At 40.4% G+C, this 26,794-nt stretch overlaps 1 protein-coding gene across 3 annotated transcripts; it reads right to left on the reverse strand.

Moving 5' to 3' along the window:
• Positions 1 to 525: 525 nt before the first annotated feature.
• slc38a5b (solute carrier family 38 member 5b) lies at positions 526 to 16,347 on the reverse strand. 3 transcript variants are annotated; one of them, XM_076275606.1, is made up of 17 exons: positions 16,169 to 16,347; positions 11,383 to 11,533; positions 11,262 to 11,276; positions 10,709 to 10,778; positions 10,480 to 10,595; positions 9,283 to 9,356; positions 8,872 to 8,964; positions 8,265 to 8,346; positions 7,858 to 7,940; positions 7,664 to 7,722; positions 6,707 to 6,826; positions 5,625 to 5,704; positions 5,163 to 5,263; positions 4,829 to 4,953; positions 3,610 to 3,754; positions 3,333 to 3,436; positions 526 to 2,834 (listed from the first exon to the last, which is right to left on the reverse strand). In XM_076275606.1, the coding sequence occupies exons 2-17, from the start codon at positions 11,439 to 11,441 to the stop codon at positions 2,730 to 2,732; spliced, it is 1,431 nt and encodes a 476-aa protein (XP_076131721.1). In that variant the 5' UTR covers positions 11,442 to 11,533; positions 16,169 to 16,347; the 3' UTR covers positions 526 to 2,729. The 3 variants fall into 3 exon arrangements, with proteins under 3 accessions (XP_076131721.1, XP_076131722.1, XP_076131723.1); XM_076275607.1 differs by lacking the exon at positions 16,169 to 16,347 and adding an exon at positions 13,641 to 13,686; XM_076275608.1 differs by lacking the exon at positions 11,262 to 11,276.
• Positions 16,348 to 26,794: the final 10,447 nt, after the last annotated feature.

Below are 26,794 nucleotides of genomic sequence, written 5' to 3' on the forward strand. Positions count from 1 at the left end.
ATATAAGTGCGAAAGAGCCTTGAAAAGAGGAAGAGGAAGTCAGTCTGGTAACCACACAGACAAAGTGCTACATGACTTGTTGTGTGCACTCTGCATGAGTCCTGGGCCTGCTGTGGGAAAGGGGAGAGAAGTTAGCACTGCTGACAGTTTGCTGAGAAAGAGCTTTCAAGGCAGAGATTAGTCCGCTTGCTGCTGAACCCATCATGTGAAGAGATTCCCCTTTTTTCATATGATTGTGTTTATACATGTTGTTGTTTTTGTTGTTGTTGACTGGGTATCATACCAGGCTGAATGTCCAATATAAATGTGTACTTTTCTAATAATGTGGCCCATGACTGTGATCTACATTAATCTATTGTTTTTTTATCAAATGGGCCAATATAGAAATATGAGGAGATGTGTACGCAAACAATTCTTTTATATATAATAATGTTTTAAAACACAATATTGAAGGCATTGACAGGATTTCCATTCATTATACCTCTCCCCCTGGACTGTGTAAAGAACACTCATACACAGAAACAATTGATGACTAATCACCTTTATTAAAACAAAATTGAGGCTCATGATGAAACAAATCGAGTCTCACGGTCTCAGTGACCAACAGTACAGAGCCCCAGACTGGACAAGCCACTTATAGGTCAGCTCTTTCTACTGTTGAGTCATAGCCAGCCATCACATAGAAACACATGTGGAGGAAATTAAGATAGACACACAACATGATACGCCAGTAAGCATATTAGCTTCACTTCATCACTTCATAATGAAGCTTCAGCTGATGTAGTGTAACTTGTTCCTCTGAATTGCATGGTTAAACACATTTTTTTAAATACTCACATCATTTCATAAAGTCTATAAAATGTCTATGACAAAATGGTTTAATAGCCCTCCTCCCCTTTCTCTTTGTGTCATCTATGTTGATCGGTGATTGTCAATTGGCTTAGTATACATACAGGCCTTGAGGTACTGTAAGCATGCAAAGTCATTTCCAATGAATGTACTGTACCAACCAGATGTTGAAAAATACATTAACAATATAATTGAACCCACAATCATAATATTGATATAATCACATTATCATAAATATGTCTAGCACATGACATATTCTATCATTACCGTCATGAAAGTATGTATCCATCTAACAGTGTTCTATTATTAGTATCAGTAATGACAACTATCAAAATATATAACGCCATGACCGCATATTTAAGCGTGTGACAATGGCATCTGAAATTCTGAGAACAGCCATATTGATTACTGATAATAGGAACATGACACAGCCGTGTCATTGGATATCATAATGACAAAAGACAGGATACAACATCTTCTATGACACGTGGTTGATATGTCACTGCTGTGGCAGATAGTTTAGAGTTTCAACTAAAATATTGCTCCTGTAAAGCACTCTACTATTAACTTCTTCTCCAGAACAACAGCTCTCACAAGTCATCCATTAACAACCTGTTGCCAGAAAGTACAGATCAAAGCGGCGTATGATTCAGCAAGGTAAATGTAGTGTATAGCTGCATTGAAACATAGAAACATAAATCCTCCTTAAAAAAAATCTAAAAACAGAAATGTTGGTACCTCCTCTCTCACCCCTCACAAAACATTTCACATTGAAGCACAACAATGTTTCCTCATTTTGACTGGTCTATATTGGACATAAATAAATTACTGCTAATTATATCAAATGTCTCTCTTGGTTACATCTTTAAATTATTTTCCAGCAGTTTTTCACAGTAGCATCAGTTGATCTGATATATCTCGACAGCTAACAATTAAAATGATCATATCTTTGAGGGATTTGGGGGGGGGGATGTGCAGCATGTTGCATTTGTTGGCGTTGGACTCTCAACTGAGAGCCTGACGAATCTAATCTAATGCATTGGAACAGCGGAAACAAGATAAAGGGTTGAACCAGACTACATAATCTTTTCAATGTCCATTCACACGTACACCATTATTGCAGGTCTAGCAGCATTGTGATTTTCTGACCAAAAAAAAAACCACAGTGATTTGAGGTGTTTACTTTTCTATTCCCACATCTTGTTTCACAGCATTGCAGCGCTGTGTCAAGCCCAAGATTCCATGGTGAGAGCGAAAAAAACAAGCAGGAGAAAAAAAGGTAGTGTTGGCAGCGCTGATGCAAGAGAAAGAGCACAGCATTTGGACATTCCAGGTCCCACCCAAAGGGATAAATTTAGCCTTTCCACATTTATTTATACCTCTCTATCTATTCTCTTTTCTTTCTTTTTTCCTCACCTAATTCTGGCATCCTCTTTGTCTTGGACCATTTTGCTTGGCCTGTCTCAGGCATATACTGGGTCGTTTTTATTTGAGCTTTTTTTAAATCATATTTTATTTTGAAAAAACGGTCATCATCTCTGAAACAATTGAGACGTCTCCCCAAACTGCTGGCGCGGGGACGTGACCTCACACTTCCACTTCCTCTGCGACTATCATGGCTACCATGAAAATTCATAGTTAACAGACATTAGCATTCGTTGTTTTTTTCTTTTTTTTTTCAAAGGTGGTGGCGGGAAACACGGTTTTTACCGCAACACAGGGAGGTAAAGACGTGGTCAGAGGGAAGGGGGGTCCGGCCTGTCCACTGTGGCTGACTCCGCTTGCCTGACTGGGCCGACCGACCTGAATCGGGGGGTCAGGGGCGGCCACAGGGTGACCCCGGGACAGGCGTCGAGACCTCTCTTGGACAGGGGGTGGTACTAGTGTCCACCGCCACTCCTCTTCTCTCCCGTGATCCAGTCAAGGGCAATGAAGGTCAGACTCATGGTCATGAAGATGAAGCCCACAGCAGTGAAACAGGCAGCCTGGGCAGGGAGGAGGGGGGCAGTCAGAGGATGTTTGATTTAGAAAAAAATAAATAAATAAATATATATATATATTTATATATATAAGATATTATTATCTTTTATTCATGTAAATACCTGCAAATGTAACGAATTTCATTTTAACGCCATGTCTTATGTCTTATGTCTTTTGAGAATATAGAGGTGTTGTTCATTACTATCACACCTGCTTAGCTGACATTAATACGTCATTTCCTCTTACTGTGTGCTGTGTCTCCACAGAGACAGAAGCTTGTGTGAATCATACGGTTGGTGACCACCTTTGCTAAGCTTGTGTGAATCATACGGTTGGTGGCCCACCTTTGCTAAGCTTGTGTGAATCATACGGTTGGTGGCCCACCTTTGCTAAGCTTGTGTGAATCATACGGTTGGTGGCCCACCTTTGCTAAGCTTGTGTGAATCATACGGTTGGTGGCCCACCTTTGCTAAGCTTGTGTGAATCATACGGTAGAGGCCTACCTGGATCTTTGGTCTGGAGTTCATGGGCTCCTGTTCTGTGGGAACGATGCGGATGTAGAACAGGCCGGGCAGGATGAAGATCAGGCTGGGTGCAGATGTGGCCCCTGTTCAAAGTGAGAGACACTGCAAATATCAGTCACTTCACGTTTACTTCAGATTTCAAAGATACAGAGACATGTCATAACAATCCTAGATAAGTATGGGGCTGAGAAACGTGCGATACTGAAGTTGGTTGAGATGGAGTTTGAAACCCGGCCTCGCAGTCCTCCCCTCTTACCGATGATGCCGAAGATGTCTCGGATGTTGGGAACGAGAATGACCAGCAGGTTGACGACAAAGAGCAGGCAGACGGCGATGCCGATGTGGCGGGCCCAGTGGAACGGCTTCTCTGGGAAAAGAAGCTGCAGAAGAGCCCTGCGGATCTGAACACACACACACACACACACACACACACACACGATTCATCATCATGACTCACCACAAGAATGCACACGGACGCAATCTGTGGTCTGTTATGGCAAGACTAAACAAAGCTAACTCCAGAATAAACGTTGCAGCTATCATACCATGTTCTTTTTGACACTGTCTTTCTGACATTGTATGGTATGGAAAACTATGTATGTAAGTGGGCTCATGTTTTCTGATACGCTTACAATTACATTTTGGTAATTTAGTTGACGATTTTACCCGAAGCGACTTACAAAAAAGTGAAACGATCAAGGCACAGCACGACTACGACATGTTAGTGCAGCAATAAGTACTGCCCCCATAGAATAGAATGACACTTCAAGCAAAGTTAGGTCAAGGAAAGGAGAAGAGGAATAGTCAGAATAGGGAAGAGGGTCATGGTAAATTAAGCATGTCTAGTTGTTAGTGCTAGAAGAGGGGTAGAGTTGGGTTTTCAGGAGGTGTTGGGGGGTGGTAGTGTAGTGGCTGTTGTGTCTTTTTCCAGTTCTCTCTGTGTCACAGCAGGTCCTTATCATTGCCAATCATGACATCATGCAGGAGTTCAATTCTGAGCTTTCAAACAGCGCATAAAAACCTGAACCTTCGCATCTGTCTGTTGGGTGCGCTACTATGCTAACACGCTCGCCAGTGCGAGAGGCTGCATAGTGAAGCACAAAGACGTCACAAGCCAGCAGCGCCAGTTTTGAATGGGACTTTAACACGTTGATCTACTTAGCCATTTTCTTCTTTTCTCTTTGTGTATACATAGTTCATAGTAAACCTTTTTGAAGAGCATTTTCCTTGTCCGTAAGTCAAATTTATTCCACTACAGTGGCTGGAGCTAGCATGTAGTTGCTAAGGAGCTGGGCTAGCATGTAGCCAGAAAGTTGTGGGTTCAATACCCGGCTTTCATGCCCTTAAGCAAGACACTTAACCCCGAGCTGCTCCGGGGACAATGGTCCTTGTAAGGTAATTGACATATGTAAGTGGCTTTGGATAAACGCATCTGCTAAATGAATAAATGTAAATGTTTTCTAATATGCTCTCACCGGGAACAGCACAACAGGCACAGTGAGCGTGACAGCCACCAGAACAGCCAATCGCACACACAGGATCAGTGTGTCCATGGGGTCCACCTTGCTGTACGTATGAAGCAGCTCGGCCTCCACATTTCCTGTCAGTGCAAAAAAAAGGACGTCACTCCGACTGCAAACGTACAATAAAATAAACACCCAAAGTACAAGGTACAAGTATTCCCAGGGCAAGGCACAGAGTACGAAGACCTGAATGTCATTTCATTACATATGTCTTTGGTGCCTGGCATCCAGCCAATCAAATGTCCAGTAGTGACTGAATTTGACTATGTCAGTGGTCTTTTCTTACCATAGAAGGTGAGGTAGCCAAAGATTGCAGTGAGAAGGTACATGACAAACATGCCCAAAATGGACACATTTGCAACAGACTGCATGCGTCTTTTGGTAGCACTGAAGAACACCATCACAAAAAAAAACACAAAACAAAAAAACTAATTAGAACAGTATCTCTAAATTAACATGAAGTTGGACAATTCAGTTGGGAGTAATTTCTATTTAATTGGAAATCCTACCAAGAAGAGTGGTCATTGCATAGGCCTACTTGACATGTCTGTTAAGCAAATAGTTTCACAACAAAAAGTGTGGTGTGGGGGGAACAGAGATATCTATGAAGCAATGAGGTTTTTAAAAGGGCAAATTCTAGGTGCTACAGACATGCGCTAAGTCTATGCATACATTATAGCCTAATATGATGTACGGCATACGGCTCAGTACTATTTATGCTGTGAGCTACAGTTTACAGAAGACATACTTGTGCAGCTCAGTGTAGATGGGCAGCACCTCGGGGTGGCACACAAAGGCAAACGCCAGGATGGGAACTGTGTAGGCAGTCTAAACACAGGATCAGAGATTAATTATATTTTTCCTCAATTAAAATGATCATGCAATATTAATTAAACATAATTGTTATTTAATATTTCACTTTCATATTGATAATTGCAATGAGTAGTGAAAAGTATTACATAAAATGACAGTGTCACAAGTTTGCTTAAAAATGTATACACAAATCTGGTATAGCTAGTATAGCACAGGGGGTCTCAAAGGTTTGGGGTCCAAGGGGGGGGGGGGGGGGGGGGATATTCTGAGGACCCTTCATAACCGCATATACAGTCTTATTTGTATTCTCTGAAGTTGTGGCCAGGTTCACTATCCTGTGTGTTCTGGCAGGTGTGTATCTTGGTCTTTTGTCACTTGACAATGCGAGCTGACAAACATTTTTCCACGGTCACGGTGCTAGCTAGCTAGCAAATTAGCTAAGCTAAGCAGCAGTAAGAATGGTTCTTTGTGAACTGATTCAAGTTAAATGTTAATGTGGAGACACAATTTGCTTGTTTTATTGATAAAAGGGTCGCCATCTATAGATCCAAATTGTTGATAAACTTAATTGTTAATAAACTAAATGATAAACTTTAACAACACATCACTTAAGGCTAATTATTATGCAGACCCCTTGGCTATGGCTCGCTGACCCCACTTTGAGAACCACTGGTATAGCACGTATAAGACAAGATTATTAACAATTGATGTAACTAGGCAGAAGTGGCCAGAGTAAGTTATCTTGAGATGTCCTAAGACTATGATATTATAACAGGCACGCGGTTTCTAGTAACAAGCTTGCAGTTTAGATGTACAGATCTCATGGCATAATAAATAGCCTCTCCAAAAAGCCTATAAATAGCCTCCAACCTTATGTGGTGATGACTCCTTATTGAGTTACCCCCCCCCCAAATAAAATAAAATAATTCTGAGTAATTTTACGCACTCCTATGAATCTTTGCCACTTTTAGAACTCCTCGTCTTGGCCCTTAGCCATGAGATATGAATTTACCTCACCTGCTGATTGATAGTGAGAAGCTTCCCTTCACAATCCTCTTCAACGGTGTCATTTATGTAGGAGCTGTTACTATTGAAGGTCTCAAAGGGACAAGGGATGTTGTACTTCTTGTATATGACCTGCAAAGAGGCGTGATGAGAATGAGACAGACAGACACAGCACTCCAAACGTCAGTAGAGCAACACAATGGTGACACACTGATGGATTTCACAGATTATTTGGGTGCAGCCAAGAAGCAACAGCACATTTATGGGGAGCATAAGAAATCCAACCCATGTGGTGGTGGTTGGCCACTGAGCTTTCTGAGCTCTTTTGCACATGTCTGATCGGAGGAGGCAGCCATGGCTTTGGGCCAAGTTCAGTCAAATAGTGAACTTCCTCTGGTGTTTATGTTACAAGCTTAGATGAGCTTGTAATGTACAGTACTCAGAAATCACTCATGGATGTGCTCCATTCTACAAATTGTTTAGATAGTCAACATAAAGTGAGTGAATAAAATTTGTGAATGTAATAGTTATATGATGCTATTATAAAATCACTGCATAAGATTTACCAGGACATATTACTCAAAGTTGACTATTCTAAGCTTCACTTAGAAGCTTCAGTATTTCCCCTATATTTGTTAGCATCATTTACAGTATTGTATATTAAAGGTCTGACATCCCAGACTTGGATTAAGCCTATAGTCTTTGGCTAAAAGCGAACTTCAATGAAGATCTCCACTGACAAAGAGCTTTTAGTCTAAGACTAGGCTGAACCCAAGTCTGGACCACAGGCCCTATATTACACAAACTCAAACAAGAAGCTGAGTTGACAAGTCAACCAGATCGATATGCCTTGGTTTTATCCTCTATCTTTGGAACAGGTAAAAAAAAACCTTCGTTTCATGAAAGGGAATGTCTTCACACCAATAACTTTCAACTGTGACTTGATTGGTTGTGCTGAACTCCACCTACCGAGCACAGGAAAAATACCATGCAGCTCAGAGAGAAACCACTGGTGTAGCCAAGATACCCTGCAAATACATTCACAATTTATTTATAGCGCAATTGTAATCATACGTTGCTTTCATTGTGTCTCAACAAGGTGCAGGGCATTTGCAAGTGGACAGTTTCAAGTCTATCAGTTTATTATAAGCATGCCCACATACCCAGTTGTTTCATCAGGGCAAGGGGGAGGATGATGCAGATGCTGACAATGATAATGAGGTTGTTGCCATTCAAGAACCATTCCCTGTGGAGAGGGTTTTTCCCAAAAGAATGCATGTAAGGATATGTCAATCCTGAAACTACATGTTGGTAATTAATAGTGCTATACTGAGCACTCTGTTTCTCCATATGGCAGGCTTAATTTGTAAATTCAAATAGACAGTCAGTCTCTTCTTTACCCTTGTGTAATGAGGCAGAGATTGATGTGTATCAAATTTAGAACGGGTGAACTATCACTATAAACTGATACAAGTTTAATGTAATGCTGGGCCTTTGCATAGACTGTCATTTCATATGTGGCAAGGGAGAATTGTGTACTTTTACACTACTGGAATGAAATGGCACTCACCCAGTGTTGGAATGCTTTCCCAGAAAGGTTTGGATAACCAGGGGGAGCTCGTACTTCACAATGAATAGGTAGCTGGACATGGCTGAGAGGAGACATAAAAATTCTCTCAAGCAGTTGCCACAAAAACACATGAGTCACACTAGTGTGCACTAGTGCCTTCAGTGTTCAGCAAAAGGCAGAAAACATTGCAGTAACGTTCAAAAAACTTGGTGGTAAACAATTCAATATTTGTTTTATAGGCCACAAGGGTATGTTATGTAACAGTAGCAACGTTCCACGTGATTATGAGCGAGTGTGTGTCCATGTGGTTTTCAGCTTGTGCCAGGTCCAACATTAGCCCACCACATTGGAATAACATGTCCCTGGTACAGCTTAACAACATGTGGCCTCGTCTGTCTCCATTGCTCTTTCCTTCACGAGATAATGTCAATATACTACACCTGCTAGACCAACAAAACTCATATGGTGAATATATGATGCAATGGTTATGGATGTGAAAGGTCTGAATTGGGTGCTAGACCTTTGGCATATTGATATTTGTCAGTGATTAATCTGATAGAGACTGCGTAGTGACAGCTAAAGAGACGTTTACCACGGTGAGACTTACCCCCAATGTTGTGCATGGTGATTACCATAGCAGCTAACAGCTTCCCAGGCTGACCAAAGGCACGCATCCCAAGTTGCTCATATGCACGAATACCTGGGAAATATTCACATCAATTGTTTCAAACAAAGGCACTAGATTATTAACATTACCTAGATGACGTACTAATCCTGTGTGAAGAACAGAACATTGTTTTCCTCATGCTGTGGTAAATAGTTTTATTGATGAATTGTTAGTTAAGAGATCCTGACTGAAGAGTAATTCCTTACTTAACATCAGACATCTTATTTCCAAGGTTCATAGTTTATTTCTCTTAGTTATTGTAAGTCGTGAGAGCTTCTAGAAAATGAAAAGGTAAAAACACTACAGTACATGTAGTCTACCGCGCTTCTGAGACGCCTGTAAAATCCTTACCCACAACTCCAGCACTTTTCAGAAGCAGGTGAACAGAGTAAGACGACAGGACAGCAATGCAAGTCAACAAGATCCTGGAGACGAGGAAAAACAAACATTTCAAGTGGGTAAACAGGCTAATCAAAGTCATATGTTTTCAATCTTAGATCAAATCATGTGGGTGGCCGATCACACCACCTCACACTAAGGGCCAGTGTGCATAAGATTTTAGTCCCAAAATAAGGTGCCCAATTCCAACCCTAATTTCACTTAATTTCTTACCACAGTTTCCAATCTTAAAAACTGACAGAAGCATGCATGTATGCCAGGCTCTAAATATGCTCATTTTGTTTGTTTTGTACATTTTGATGCTTGAATCTAGCACAAAAACATATTTTTCAGAGCTAAATCATCCTGCCTAAATCTTTATTCCTAGCAACTGTCGAAGCTAGCTAGGTAATTATATAATATGTCAAACACTTGAAATAGGCTGTTTCACCTTCACAGTATAACCTTTTTGGAAAACTTCAGAAGTGGCATATGTCTATGACATATATATCTTTCCTGGTACAATGCTCATACTAGAACATTGTACCATGCTTGCTTGCTTGCTTTTTTTGACTGTAATTTGGATAGTTCCCATTGGGCAATGTCACTGAGACTTGACTCTCTATCGTGCACGTGTTTCGCCCTGTCTCTCAATGTGCAGCACAACAGAGTGCTCCCAAACACTTTATCTTCCTGCTACCTTGACACATGCAGTGCTAGTGAGGTCTCTGTGTAAGCAATGCAGCGCACGTGTGTTTGAATCCCTCCCCCTTCCCATCACCCCATATGCACACCTTGTCCGCAGGCGAGGCCATACTTAATTTGTCAGCTCAGGGCTAAATTTAAATTCTGTAATATGATTTGAGGAGCTCGTGGGCCACCAGCCGCACCCCCATCGCCCCCAGGGCAGATTATTTGTGTACAGACACAATGTTCGGTCAAGACCCTCACAATCAGGCGTGACTTCTTGCTACAAGTTATGAATTTTGTGCCCAGTGCCAATTCTGTGTGCCAAAAATGCCACACAGCCTCACAATGGACAATAGTGACCCTCATAAAGATGATTCATGGTTTAGTTTTCTTTCTAAGAGCATTAGTTCATGTGCAAGCAACTCTGTGTATAAGCTGTACATAGTTTTATATCTTTTCAGTGCTTATTATGTTACTCACACAAAGAGGATGACGCCAGTGTTGGACATGGCATATGACAGTCCCAAAATCCCACTACCCATGATGGCATTGCTGAGGTTGAAAACAGACATTCCAAAAGAGGTCTTGCCTTCAAACTAAAAGAAATGACGAAAAACAACTACATCTGACTATATCAATTTGACTGGAGCATAACATCACAATAACTGATAGCAGTGGCTTTCAACATCATTCTGCCAAAGATACTCACATCTGTAAACTGGGATTTCTTTTCTCCATCACTCTTGTGGGGCAGGAACTCCTCTTGTTCGGGTTCAAACCTGCGACACGAGAAAGACAACAAGTAAAGCTAATGTTTCAAAATACTGTGCAAAACTGTCTGGACACCAACTGTGATATTACATTGTCATAAATAACATCTTGGGTATTATGATTGAATGTAACAAAACAAATGAATGCAAATGAAAAATGAATGCAGAATTAATGCAAAATGAATGCACATTTCTAGTAGCCCGTGCGACAAATTAAATTTGCTGCTGCTAGGGTGTGTCTACATTTCTAGGCTACATTTCTAGACAAATTATGAGAAAGCATGCCTTAACCTGTATTAGAACAGTGAGTGGAATTCAATGGCAAGTAACTTCACTATGCTACCAGAACTGAACATCAAATCAGATTTAGTTTGGTCAGCCGAAGCAGAGGTATTGAGTACAAATGTTATGGCCATTACTTGGTAGATGTACAGCTTGACTACTGAGATACAGACACACAAGCTCATTCAGTCACTATCAGAGTCAACCTACCATGAGTTACAATCCCTATGGTGAGAGATAAAGAATGAGAAGAACACAACCCTTTAAAACATTTGTATTGGTTTTACTGTGATGTTGAGCAGCTCTAATGTCTGCCAAAGAGGAAACCTACCCTTCTTCCAGAGGGTGAAAGTCATGGTGATGGGTACCATTTAGCTTCTGGAGTTCCATACTTCTTACAGGAAAGGCACAGGTGTCTTGATATGCACAGTTTTACAGTGATTTTAGGAGTGTTGTGGCTCTGGAGTTCTCCGCGCTCAATTCTGTAAAAAATAAAACAGTAATCCATCAGGATTTCAAATGCAGAATTTCAACAGGAAAAAAATCGCAAGGCTGGGTGCACAGAGTAACCATGAGACCTGTCAAGATGTTGCCCATAGGATTAAACTACTCAACATGTGTCTGCTTCTCACAGCCTTCCAACATGTGGTGATCCGAGGGAGGAAAAAAAGAGATTGATTTCCACTTCCGCTCTGCCTTTCCCTTCATTGCCTATCAGTGACATGGGCTGCCTGGGCAGACTAACATATGGGATTGACATGACTGCTGTCATGGCATCTGGCACTGACGGTAAAGACACATGGGTTGTGAATACACTTGCATGTGTAAGATGTGCTCAACTGTGCAGACCGTTTAGGAGATTACATTTTATTTTAATCAGAAGGAAAGATTCTTTAGAGCTCTCTCTAGACCCCTAAACGATGGTCCTCCCTTCGACTGATTCCTTTAGAACATATTCAATGCAATTAAAATTTAAGAAGCATAAATTACATTACATAAAATGGACACATAACACTAAATACATACCACAAACATTCCAAAATTGGTTGTAATATCCAAATCAGATATTTTATTAAGTACGAGTATAGTTTTAGGTTAGTCTTTTGAGCTATTCCTTCGCCATTTAATATATCAGGACAAAATCAATCAGACAATAGCAAGACTGATTTGCATGTTAATAACTATTTTGTATTTACTAAACCTTCAACTTGAAATTTTACTGCAGAGAAGTGAATTGATGCAGACAATGTCAATTTAAGCATAAAATATATGCAACTATACTTAAACAGGCAAGCAAGTTGTGCTCCACCTGCAAATAATATACAGACTCCAACAAGGGAAACTGCCCTTGATGTGAACTATCCATGCATCTCTAGCTGTCCAGTATTTTTCCAGTGCAGTATTTTTACTTGGGGGATGGATACGTGGCTCAAAAGAGTTTGGATGCCGGCCACACATTACCGGCTGTGACTCCCCACCATATGTCGTTCTCAGCGTTGTATTACACGACATAACCAGACGCTGATAAGATTATATTATTCTCCTCGATTTTACCCCCGATCTAGAGGATTTAAAAAAAAAAAAAAAATCATTGGTGGCTTTTTTCCAAAAACAATAAGCGGAATAGAACATGTCATTCAGCACGTTCAGATCCCAGAGGTCAATAAAAGAAGAGATTTGTGTGGCAGATATATTCTTTGTCAAGTATAATTGTAAGGGTTGTACTTGTTTCTCATAACATATCATCAGAAAGTCTGGGAATGCAAAAGCCAGAGAGCAATTTTTCATGTCATTTAAACCGTAACACCACATCACGTCTTTCAAACGGCCTGCTCTGAAAATATGCACAGAAAAACTAGCTAAACTGTGTTTCCGTTGGAAAAGACTCAAACTCTTTGTACTGTCCATTATGTTTCCATAATGTAATAAGCCACTTCATTTATTTTGGATGGATAAGACACAAAACAAGACTTCAACCTTGATGGCTAAGATAGAAAAAACAACAAAGGGGACATTACTCAATGTCAACCTAAACACAGATTTGAAATGTCTAGTGCAGACATTAGGACATTAACAACATGCTATGGTCTGCTGTTCGTTACATTCTCGCAAGAAATGACACAAACATGCTTGACAGGTATGACTTCAACAAGACAGATGCAAAATGTCACACTCCCTCCTGTGAAAGTATTTAACCTGTCAGGGCATTTGACCCACAGCCACACACACATACACACACAGACAAGTGAAGAAGACTTAATATAAGTTTCTTGACATGGTATGATGCAAGCCACACACACCATCTTATAGAAAATAAGGGGTGGTGGTAGTGTAGTGGTTAAGGAGCTGGGCTAGCGTGCAGTAGCCTGAAAGTTGTCGGTTCAATTCCCGGTTTCCACCGTTCCGCCCTTGAGCAAGGCACTTAACCCCAAGTTGTTCCGGGGACAATGTGATCCCTTGTAATATAGCTGACAAGTAAGTCACTTTGGTCAAGAAGTGTCTGCTAAATGTAATGTAATGTAAAACGTAAACATTTAACATAAAACATTTAACCTCATTGGTGCAATTTTTCCACCCAAGTTAACTTACCCACAATGACAATCGGTGTGCTGATCACTACTCAACACTGATGTCCTCCTCCCCAGTGACCTCCCAGTGTTTACAATCCCAAATGAACCCTTTGAACAGTGTGGGTGCAGATGCAGTCAATGAGCTATTTGCTTAACCCTCTTAGCACTCTGTTAAAACATTTGGAAGAGAGGGGAGTAAGGGTGTCTGGTAACATCCATTCTTAACCCTTTCCTGTCCAAAAGCACTTTTGACATCAGTGCGGTCGTTTTTTTCCCCATCACATCTCCCTGTAGATGGAATATTGAGCCCATGGCCAAAGCCAGTATAACTTTGAATGTACGTTTGGATTTCACACTCTCGCAAACACTTTCTGTCGTGGCCTAAATCTAACCCAAAGGTCATCTGTTGGCATCTATCAAAGCAACGGTCTCTCTTGGTACATTCATGTCCATGATCCCAACTGTCACTTTCTGGTTCTTTGCTTTGTCCTGTCTCAGCAAATTCTAAATTTGAACTTTTCCTGAATTAGGTTAGGTTTTAGTTTTATCTAAAGTGACAAATTACCGCTCATAATTTTAACACTACACATTTCCGTCATAAAGAGGACACAAATGCTCTTTCTATGTCAGACACATTTTACTACGGAGACATGCCCACACTTGCATCTCAGAATTTCCTAGAAGGTACTAGATGCCGCCCTACCCCCACTCCCCCATCTCTGAATTCAAAGCACCTTTGCAAAGAAGACATGCTCACAAATTCTACACCACATTCTATTTGGTTTAGCTACATTATGTATTTTCAGATGTATGGAAATTCTGCCTTCAACACTATAGACCTGCCACATATGTTTTAGTAAAACTAATGACAGAGATCACATTGCATGCAATTGTGATGGCAATGTTTTTGTTATAATGGGCATTTCGACAATCCTTTTCCCTCATCACTCATTGGACATAATGTTCAGGGCACATTTGTAGTCTTAACCATAGGCAAAATAATGGCAGGATATGCAAGGATATGCTTGCCAGAAGGCCCCTTGGTGAAAATAAATTGTGTGTGCCCAAAGTTCATCATTAGCAATGCTATTGTGTGGAACAAAGTGAACAATGTGCAATAACTCAGGACTTTTGGGATTATAATGAGTGGCAAGTGATGGATTCCAAGCCCTATATGTTTTGAATGTATCAAATTCATTTGTAGCCCATAAGTTTATGTTGTTGTTACAGACTGTTTTCTCATAAGTGAGGGCATTTACAAAAAGGAAGAGGGTTTTAAAAGTTTCCATGAGAAGTTCCATGAGAATAGTCCAACTGAATGACGCAGAATGCCACATGAGAGTAACAAATCTTGGGGGGGGGGGAATGAAATTTCACAATTTCGCTTGGCTGGGTCATGTAAACAGTTTTACTATTTTAGTGACAATTCAAAACACAACTGTAAAAAATGTCTATGTGCTAATTAATAGTGAAATTGCATCAAAAATAAAATGGTTGCCACTGTGATTGAAGTTACTATCAGGAACTTGTCAGGAAAAAGCAAATTAAGTTTGTCCAAATGACACAAAAATAAAAGCACTATATCTTGACCTATTTTTCTCCCATATATAAGGGTATAGCTTGGATGTTGCATAACACATAAAATAGTGTTTCATCCTGTGGGTTGGACAAAATGTAATCCTACACTCTCACAATAATTACCATATTCACAAGACAAATAGAACCATAAGCTATAGAGGTTAGCATATAGTTTGCTTAGAGCCAAAATATCACCATATAACATGTTAAACCAAATGTTACATGCTGAATAGCCTAGTGTACCGTAAACTTCACTTAGGTTAGTTGAGCTTTTCCCCTCTGGGGATCCTACATACTTTTCAGAGTAGCTCAACATTTAAAAGAGTGAGAGGGAGCAGGCAAATTCAGTGCTAAGTTTTAAGGTCATCTACTTTTATTCACTTAAAGGTACAGAATGTTATATTATAACAAAGATGTTAAAAAGTGTATAACATGTAGTGTCGTATGTTGCATTCTTATTGCAACATTATGCCTGATTTACTCACAAATGCTATTGCAGTTAGAAAGTATTTACTTACTTTGATATACTTTTGTTTCACAAAGTACGTAACAAGAACCAAGAGTTTGCTGTTTTAGTTGTAAATGTGTACACAATTGGCATTTAGCAGTGTGGTGCTAGCATAGGTGAGAGAAAACTACTTGCCTTACAGTTGATTTAAAAACAACATAGTGTATACTTTGTGATCTGACATTACTGGAGAACTACTCTACACACAGTCAGTTCTTTTGCACACTCAACAGAAACAGAGAAACAGAAGGCCACAGTTACTGTCAAATACCAAAATTAATTCAAGAAAAAAACAAGAAAGTGCAGAAAGGAATGTAGACAGATTTTAGCCAACAGGAAAGTTTCCATTCTCACACTGAAGGTGGACGTTTCCTCGGCTATAGCCTTCCTGTCTAAAAGAGTAGTGTCTTTTTATGGCCCATGTGGCTTGGGAGCTCTGAAAAGAAAGGCAGAGTTCTCACCTTTGCTGCAAATGGAAGTTTCTTTTTCCCCAAACCAGTTGCTGTAGTATTGCCTTGGAACAGTGTATTACAATGTCTATCTCTAGGTGGTAAATGAGAGCAGAAAAGGAGAATACTTAGACACTATAGAACTAGAGAAAGAGAGAGGGAGAAAGAGAGTGAGGGAAGGGAGAGACAGATAGGGGGGTGAACATGTGGAGGAAAGGCACTAAAAGGGAGGGTCTCAAATTTCTTCTGATGTCACAAGTCACTCCTAGTGCCAGCTGAAACCAGAATAGAGTCATTCCTGGATGCACTCGTGAACTACTGGAAGTTAGGAATGCACTGAGCTTTATGGGGAAGGAACATACTGGGATCATTGTTGACTGCTCTGTATTTAAACCCACAATCGTCCTCTTCTCTTCTAAGTAATGAATTTTGTAGCCATCACTATTATACTTTTTATGTCAGACTTTGGCTAGATATAGTTGCCTACCACTTCTGAAGTAACCACATACATTGGCACATTTAGGCTAGGTATTGCAGCATATTGTTCTCAGGCAGCTTTTCAACATAAATTGCATCACTGTAGTTCTGCCAAGCTACATTATGCTGATAGTAATGTCCTTGCCTGATTTAGCTACTGTGGGATTTCACGTTGTTCTCTGGATGTGCAGCAGTCACAAAAGATTTGGCAGGCAAAAATGTCTGGGTTTTTTTTGTGTGTGTGGCTTGTGAAAGCTGTCATCTTTTTTAGTTTAAGCATTCAAAAAATAGCAACAGAAGGTTAAGAAACATTTGAAATGTGAAAACGCTTTTGCTCTTTGTTCCCCAGATATCCACTAAAACCAGCCAGCGCTGGCCTATCTCTAATTGCAATACCACTTTCTACCTTGTGTGGCGCTGTATTAAATGCAATGCCAGTCAATGGAAGAGTGCCGCCACGAAAATAATGGTGCACTCAAGAAAACTTGAATCCAACAGAACTCTACATAGCCTACAGCCCCTTAACAGCGTGCCTCTATAATGTGCAGGGTGGCATATAGCGCCATGCAGGGGCGCCTGCAGGAATTAATGCTATGGTACGCACACCCATCACCCCCCCCCCCCCCCCCCCGCAAAAAAAACAAAAAAATCACTCGTGAACAATATTTGTCCGTTTTAGGTCCGTCAGCAAAAAAGTAGCCTACATAGCATAACAACATCCACATGCAATAATACAACGACAATGTCTACAATGACCTATTCATTTGGACAACTTGATACAGCCCTATACAGGCTAAAGTTACCTTTAGTTTTGTTCTAGCGTAACGCGACGTCTGGCTTTAGCGCAGTCTAACGTTCTGACAAGCACACCAATTGCCTACCTTGCCCATCTGGAATAACTCCTAGCTTTGCTGCCTCCATCCTTTCTGTTTTCGTTGTTTAAACTTGTGATATCCATGATAAGTATTTAGTTAGTGAATTAGCTCAACATTGTGTGCTGATAACCATATATAGATAGCCGAGTAAAAGAAAACAACAAGTAGCCTATTGCGTGTCTGCGTGCGTATTCTCTCTCCTGCTCAAACAAAATGCGTGCACGTTAATTTTGATAACGTGTTCACTAACTTTACGTAATAGATGGTAAATAGCCCAATGGCATGCAGCTAAAGGGATACTGTGCATATTTGGGAAGGTATGGTAGGCCAATTTGGTGTGAATACACACACACAAGGGAAATGTTCTGTTGTTGAGTAGCTTGATGGTACGCACAGTGCGTACGACGTACACCTACAGGCGCGCCTGGCGCCATGTATAAAGGCATTTTGCAATTGTGAACACAAGCTGTTAAGCTATATTAATAGAACAGAAATTGTAACAATACTGTTTTGTAATCATGGAAACACAGTTTTTTTTAAAGCAAAGGTCATGGGATGATATGATGTATAGACTTAACACATCCGCATGAAACATAGTGTGATCGCCCCCACGTGTGTCCCGAGGTACCTTTGTGCTAGTGTGTCTCTGAAACGGGTAGGCAGAAAGCACTTTTGGGCCAATAAGTCAACAACATTGCGACTAAAGTTTAAAAATGTGTGTGGTTTGTTGGGCCATATAGGACTTATACCACCTTAACTCATTGGTAGAGTAGTGCAAAGCAATTACGTCAAAGCATTCATGCACTTCAATATCTTGTGACAGAAATGTTCAAGCTTCATAAAATTGAAGAGTGCTGTAACTGATACACTCCAATGTATCAAGAACTGTGAAACTGTGAACTAAACATGTGAAATTCTGTACGCTTACACTTGGATATATGTGCCCACAGTCCCATTTGGCTCACTCAACAATATAGCCAACAGTGGCTAATTCTGTACATGCCTGATTTCTGATGTAGGCTAAAGGTTCAAAATTCACAAAAATGCAGACCCTGCATCACTATGATATTCTTTGGGTGCATGCCAGATTTGAATGTCATCCACAAAGGGCACTGCTATGACATATTTCAATAGCTCAAGATCTCTGGCGGCAGCCAATTTTAATCCAAACAAAAACAAAACATGACGTGCTGCATCGCTACCACATTCTTTGGATGCACACCAAACTTGGGCCCAGATGATTGCAGCTTGCAGATATATTTAAAAGTCCTGTAAACTAATATCAGATATTTGCTTGGAAACATCATAAACAAGTTAGAAAGATATTCCCGACAACATGTGAACAGACTGAACTGAATTGTGAAGTTAGACCATTAAATCCGACATAATCATTTTGGGGCAGTACAGAAAGGGAGTATTTATGATGCAAGGAGTACCCTACTTAGCATAACCCCTACCTTTAAATGTATCTGATGCAGTTTCAGTTATTTTCTTTTTTTATGTGCTCCCCCTAGTGTTGTGGAGTATTTATATTTTAGCTTGCTGTTGTAAATACTTCTCATGGCTTGAGCCCCTGGACACTGGTACATGTGCATTTGTTTTGGTGCCGAAGGACTAGCAACAGACAAGACCATCTCCAAAGATCCATACCAGGTAATGTTTCATGATTCCCGCAATGTCACTGGGGCACCGACAGCAATGCTGGTTCTTCGCTTGGGGGCGTTGCCAGCGACATTCTTACAAGTTTGTTTACCATCAAAATGACATTGTAGCTGTAATATTAAGGTAAAAAACTGGCAAAGGATGTCCTTAAGAGTTGAGTGCGCACTGCGCAGCAGTGGACAACTTCAGACATAAAACCAGAGATTTTCTTAAAGGGAAACAGAAGGGGGCGGTGTTGAATAAACTGCTGCTGTATCACGGGGACCGGGATTCGAATCTGACCTGCAGTCATTCCCTGATCTCATCTCACCTGATCTCTCTCTCTCCCACTCATTTCTTGTCATTCTTTAATATCCTATCTCAGTAAAAGACAACCCCCCCCCCCCCCCCCCAAAAAAAAACAAACAACCCACTAACAACTAACTTAACAATAAGGGGAGAAGCTATCTTAGTAGTTTCCCCATTGACAAAAACGTAAAACTTAGCTAGCTTTAGCTTGCATTCTGTGTGTCACTCTGAGCCAATAAATCATATTCAATAGATCAGATATTTCTCTAAATGTAGCCTAGCATAAAATATTTGCATTCACATATATGGAATAGAGCTGTCACTTTTCTCACAAAATTATCTTTTTTTCATTTTAGACCTTAGCAGATGTTGTCATAATTTACTGGAGTGTGGGAACGATGTTTAAGATGAGTTGTGAGACAGAGTTGTGCTTATTAGGATCAGCATTTTAGAGGCTTGAAGACGTATTCTGAAACGGGATAATACTGCTAGACCAAAAAGAAGCAGACTTCATCTTTCCAATCTACCTTGAATGAGACTGATACCAGGCGACAAAATATGTGATATGACAAAGTTGAGCAACATGATGGCAGTCAGCTGTACGAAACTGTGTCAAGGGGCAATACACCCTAATGAAAACTACATTTCTACATCTAATCAATTAGACTGAGGCACTGAATACTTGGGACTTGATGACAGTAGGCTAATCATGCTATCTGTTCTGTATGTCGTTGTATACTGTACGTACATGAAATACTGTGTAGTAGGCAGCTGGTGATAAAAAATCTTAGGATGGTGCAGTTGGGCGTGACAAGGGTCCAACAATTTTAAGCACTGGCCTGGAAGGCAGCCTGAATTTACCCCGCACACAAAATTTGAGTTAGGGAAATTTGGCCTAGAGTTGCCCCATTGACTACATGCCACAGAAGGCTCTCAGCCAGCACCCATAGTGAAGCGTCAGCTGTGTAGCGGCTAGTTATAGACTAATCTGTCATCTCTCTTTTAGACAAGTAATACAACATAAAGATGTCTCTTCCGTGAATATTACGCAACTTCATGATTGGCTACACAAAAACAGTTTCGGGCATTTGGTCATTAATAGTAGCCTGGGTGCCATTCCGAACTTTCCGAACAACATTTGAGGTCGGGAAGTTCGGTCTGGCATTGCTCTGATTTAAGTTGGTAATCTCACTCACCATCTTTTCCATTGGTGGCCACAGCATACAGTCTCTCTTGAGTGGTGCTTCTCAACACTGCTTTGATCCTTTTCTTAGCTTCTTCTGCAGTGTGATGGAGAGTGTGACAGACAGTCTCTGAAAATCAAGGCCATATAGCCATAGATTTAGCGACGAGGGGGACCAAATGTCCATATACAAATAAAATAGAGTCTAATAGTATTACATAACCCTGTTATTCCCCTGGTTATGTAAGGGATAATGTATAGAACGCCGGTCATTACTGGGAAAATAAGTCCCGACAGGGCGAACCGGACCCCGACGCGCAGCTGTAGAACTTTGGGAAATCCCATTCAAGCCAATGGAGCGTTCTACTTGTCTTGTGAAGAGCCGTGTAATAAGTTATTATATCTAATGGCATTGATTAGGGATGAATGTTTGCTCTGATTTCTTTTCATTTTGCCATTTTAGCCTATGGTTGGCCAGATTACCATGGTTCAATCTCTCTTTAGTCCACTCTGAATGCACCAGAGAGAAAACATTACAAATATTATCAGTAAAAAAGTATATATTTTTTTCATGATGAACACGGAATACTTAAAATTCCGTGGACATACACACATCCCGCAAGTACTGGTTAGCCATGCCGGCTAGCTGTAAGAACAAGCAGCGATGGCTTCATTTTTTAGATGTTCATCATGGCAGAGCCAGTGAAAAGACCAAAGAGACGGTTGTGAAATATGCACCCCAAAGCTGTAGGGGGAGCTCCGTAGAGAAAAATGTGACAGTGAGAAATCGGCCTTTAAAGGAACACGCCACCCAAAATCAGTAGTGATATATGTTCTTACCGTAACTTTCACGAGTTGAGTCGTACCTCTCCCGCGTCGGTAGGTGCACTCAAACGCTCTGTCGCGCGGCGCGAATGTGTTAGCATGTTGCTATGCTAGCGGGCTCTGCCGTGGCCGTAGAGAGAGGCACATAGCAGTATTCAAACACCTCCACGTTTTACCTACTTAAATACAGTTGCACGAGTAGTTGATGAAAAATGTTAGGGCACACAACATGAAACGTGACGATTTTCCAAGCGAATAAACATGAGAACTACAATGTGTGGCGCAATAGCACTTGGGAGTACTTCGACCTAGCGTGGTAATATTATTAACACCTAATTGTAGATCCTATCCACCACAGAGTTTAGAATCCATGCTGGATCGACCCTCAGCCTCTCTCTCCCCTCTGAGCGAGAGAGGCACACACACTAGAGATGCGCTGATGGGCTATTATTTCAACCATAACTGCATAGCAAAACTTATCATCCATCAGCACCAAAGTTTGTTGACCAATTTTCAAAACTGCACCTGCCCACCATCCGCTGGTTGTTTTAATGTAGGCTATATGGGTGATGCAGCGCCGCTGACGTGAGGCTAGAAAGCCCTTGCCTGTTCTAGAAAGACTGATCTAATGCAGCAAATATATTAAAAGGCAAAAGTCGTACATTGGCTAGGCCTATCCCCAGAATATCAGCAGCAAACTCAGTCTCTGTCGCGCAAAACAGTCTCCAAATAAAACGCACATCGGCCTGTTGTCCTTTCTGCCAGCTTGTGACAATATATCGTCCAAAATGCTTGATTGCATTGCATTCTCCACATTTTTAGCTACATTTTCATGTACCACATCAGCATTTTTGTTCAGTGAATCTTTTGTAAATTGCTTTACAATTACCGTCGGGCCCTTGTCAGCAGACTTCGGCTTGCCTCTTGCCATATTCACTCCTTGTCTTCCGATGTCATTTCTCAGTCATCTACAGATGTTCACCTCCCTACTGAAGGGAATATTTTGTATTCATATTTTATGTGAATGGTTTAATGATTCAAGTCTTTATGACTTGAAGACTGTATAGTTCTTATGGTCATTTGTGATTGTGTACCCATGTGTACCCTGTGTGTGTGTCTTTGGTCTGTATGCAGTGTATCCATTGTTTATGCCTTTTGCCCATCACCAAGGTGTGAATGTTTGTAGAACAGCATGTGTCCAAGCCTCTGAAGGACTTCCCAGGAAAGGGGGTAGTTTTAATTAGAAGATAATAGAAGCTGACCAGACCTGATGAAGGCCTAATCCTCATCCTCCCTTTCTATTGCATATTCAAACTGGGTTGGACCTAGAGGTCACTCCTTCTTTGTGTGTAACTTTAAATATGGTCTCTGTTAGTCAGAGAAGTTAGAAGAGAATATTGAGAATCTGGTGAAACCCATGATGGGGTGACACAAACATGTACTTTTCTCCCTTGAGGGGCACTAGGCCCCTCATTGAAAAGAATAAAGCCTGGATTCTGACCTGCATCGTCCTGATTAAGTCTCAAGAGAAATATGGTAGTAAAAAATATACTATCAGTTATGGAGGTTCCAACCGTGAGATAAAAACTTTGGATTTAAATTGGATTCAACGTTTTGCTGAAAGAGATCTTCATCATCGTGTTTGAAGGCACACTCTTAAGGTAAGGTAATTTATATTTTCTGGTGGTGAGATCTAGGGAGCTCCTAAACAGTTCTAGTCAGACTGGTCGGGCGTTAGAAACAGTCTTTGTTTCTGGAAATGGCTCTAGGTATTGAAATAAATATCATATCGGTTCCATGAATCTAAGCTTTCGGCGTTAGAAACAGTTGTGTTTCTGGAAATAGCCTATGCATTTAAGACTAAAATGCAGTCGGTCCTATGGACACTATTGAGAATTTTGGGGTCAAAATTCTGGGGTAGTTAGGAGAAATGACCAATCTTCTGTAAAAGTCTACCAAAAAGGGGGACTGCTCGCCTGAGGATCTCTCACCTGAAAATGAAATTGCATAAGAGTGTTGCTGGTCATAACAGATGTATGAAACCATCTCTAGATTGTGTAACTAAGATCACAGTTTGAAATAGCCTATAAAGATGTTGCACTGAAAGCGTAAGTTAATAGTTGGGGCGTCGAATGACGCTTTCCACCGTTTAAAGTAAAAACATTAGAGTGGATATGATACTGTGTTCTTCAAATTGATAAAATACAACTAATTTGAAATTGGATTGATAATAATAACTTTTTAAATTATGGAGACTTATTATGGATGATGAAACCAGGATTCATGTCGTAGGCTAATAACCTTTTTCAAGTGTGCAAACATAGCATAACCTCAAGAGAGCATGGTTAGGCCTCTTTTAAGTACGCCTGAGCTAACTAGCTGCCGCTAGAGGCGCCTCGATGTCTTTGTCAGAGCTAACATGAGAGCACATAACGAAAATGCCTTCTTTTGTTCCGTTTTTTAAGCAGGAAAATATTCTTGCAGCCCGTTTAAAGTTGTCCTCCAGCTCCATGGAGCTGTGTGTGTCTGTGTGTGTCCAGTATGAATGAAGGCGCGTGTGGGCCGGCCCTGTGTGTGTGAATTTTTTTTATTTCTTTGTATGTGTCTGTTTCCATTTTTGTTTCAAGTCCTTCTGTTTTGAAATGTATGGGTGAGGAATTGTTGCAAGTTTATAATCTTAGCAGGATCAAGGACTTAGTATCAAGTACCTTTTCTTTTCCTGTAACTTTTATTTCCCAGCTGAAATTGATTGCTGTTTATGATGTTTTAGGCCTACTTTATTTTAAGTCTTGAACTGTTGAAATTATGTTCTTTCTTTTGTCTGTTTTCTTGGGTCAAAAGTTTTCACACCTTTTGCTATCTTATCTCACTGCCTTTGTTTTAGCACCACTGTATTCTATAACCACCCCCCCCAGCTTCTTCCCCATGGACACAAAGGAACTTCACTGGGGAGATATAAACCATTGTTGATTTCAACCATTTGTCTTTCTTTATTTTGTCTTTTGGGGTTTAACATGTTAAGACAGATTTTTATTTTTGCTTGTATGCCAATGGGAAATGTTTGCTACATGTTTACGCCTTGTTTGATGTGGGCAAATGTTCAATTGAATGGATTCATACCCACAACTTGAGTTTCTTTATGTTTGAAATGACTTTTATTTGGTTATAGTTAAGAAACTATAAAAAGGGGGAGATAGATGGTATTGACTTGAAATACTTTTGTCTCTAAAGTTTACTGGTTTTATTCCTTAAATTGTCATTTTTAAATGCTTAATGTTTTGTTTTACTGACCCTCACTTCTAATGCAAAATCTCTTTAAAAGCTGTTTGGAGGTAAATAGCCCTGAAAACATTAGCATACATTAGCATTAGTTGACGTGTGAAACTGCAAGACACTGCTTGACTCTGTAAGTTTCTGTTGCTTTAAAGCACCTAGGCTGTACAGATGCTGGTAGTAACTAATATCATTTCTATACTTTCCTTGATTTGATTCTCTTTGACTTTGAATTTTATTTTTGTTATTCTGTTGCACCTTTTATTTCTTTATGCTACGGTTTATTTCATTTGATTTCCTTTTCAGTTTGTCCTGACTAGGAATACTTGTTGCTCAGATGATATGGTTACAGATTTCCCAAATCCATTATAGGTGCTAAGATAACAGGAGGATAATTTTATATGATCCTCATTTGAGCCTTTTCTGGCTGTGTTGCTATTTTATTTTAATTTTATTTTTTTCCTTGTTCTCATTGGTTTAATTTCTGATGGTCTGTTTGCTTGCCTTAACGGCTGATATATTTTAATTTCATTAGAAAACATATGGGTTGAAGTTTCATTTTTATGTTGTTTGTTTGTCGTTGTGTAATGATTTAATTCATACATTTACAAGCTTTGCTCCTAGCCACCCATCACCGGATGATAGTTGATGTCTACAAACAGACCCTTACCATGTTGATGGTTTTTAACAATGGTGATGTGTGTAAATAGCCTGTTACATTACAGGTTGAGGACTTGAACCTTGTACTTCTCAAGAACACTGTTTATTAGATTTGGACGAGATGTTTTGTTACCCGTCATAAGAAATGTTTACATTATTACTAGGAATTCTGTTCTGAGGCATCACAAGCCTCAAAGTTCATGTACTGTATTGTTTGCGTGTTTGGAGGTATAACTGAGAGGTCAAGACAGACCTGACTGCAGCTGACGTCATCTTTGAAAAATGTTGAACTCCACTGAATAATAATTTCCTTATTAGTACTGGAATGAAAGCTTAAACCTTTTGCTCCAAAGCTACATGTATTTGCAAGATCTGTTTACAGACTCAGACAGTCGCAGACCCAGAAACATCCTAACGACGCATATCTCACTTCCCCCGCTGGCTTCAGAAGTGTGACGAGACACAACTTATCGAAAGGGGGAAAGCAACCAACACCTCCCCTGGAGACCCCAGCAGACTTCAGTTTTCCTGGGAGAGCAGCATTTGGAAGTCCTGTGTAACATCCCACAAAAGGACCTTAGTCAGAACATCACGAGAAAGATTGGTAGAATAGTGGACCTGCTGTGGGCAGAATAACCCCCAAAAACAGCAAGGATCCGAAGGTTCCAGGTAGTCGACCCTGACCTTCAGACTAGAGAATTTTTATTTTGTTGGTATACTTTAACTGGAGAAGGAAACATTGAAGAAAAAGAAGAGGAACACAGGGTGTGGGGGAACGCCCCCTATTAATAGAGCCAAGCGCCGCCCTAAGCACATTTTGCACACACATACACATACTAAACATTGTGCACCACACGAAGAATGGAAACTGGCTTGGGTTGCATTTTCTTAGCTGTTTCTATGATAGACGATGTCAGTCTTTCTACTGTTGTTATTTTTATCTGTAACCTCCTTCCACACCCTAAAAGTCCTCTGTTGTTAATAAGCTGATTCATAATTTATGTAAGCAAGTTTAGATGTTCAAGTCTTTAAGGACTTGAAAAGGGGGAATTGAAGGGAATATTTTGTATTCATATTTTATGTGAATGGTTTAATGATTCAAGTCTTTATGACTTGAAGACTGTATAGTTCTTATGGTCATTTGTGATTGTGTACCCATGTGTACCCTGTGTGTGTGTCTTTGGTCTGTATGCAGTGTATCCATTGTTTATGCCTTTTGCCCATCACCAAGGTGTGAATGTTTGTAGAACAGCATGTGTCCAAGCCTCTGAAGGACTTCCCAGGAAAGGGGGTAGTTTTAATTAGAAGATAATAGAAGCTGACCAGACCTGATGAAGGCCTAATCCTCATCCTCCCTTTCTATTGCATATTCAAACTGGGTTGGACCTAGAGGTC

The sequence above is a fragment of the Alosa pseudoharengus genome, unplaced genomic scaffold (assembly GCF_046254945.1).
Source record: "Alosa pseudoharengus isolate Yale_2024_CS ecotype anadromous, Long Island Sound unplaced genomic scaffold, YU_APseudo_1.1 YU_APseudo_1.1_scf_9, whole genome shotgun sequence".
Taxonomy (NCBI): domain Eukaryota; kingdom Metazoa; phylum Chordata; class Actinopteri; order Clupeiformes; family Clupeidae; genus Alosa; species Alosa pseudoharengus.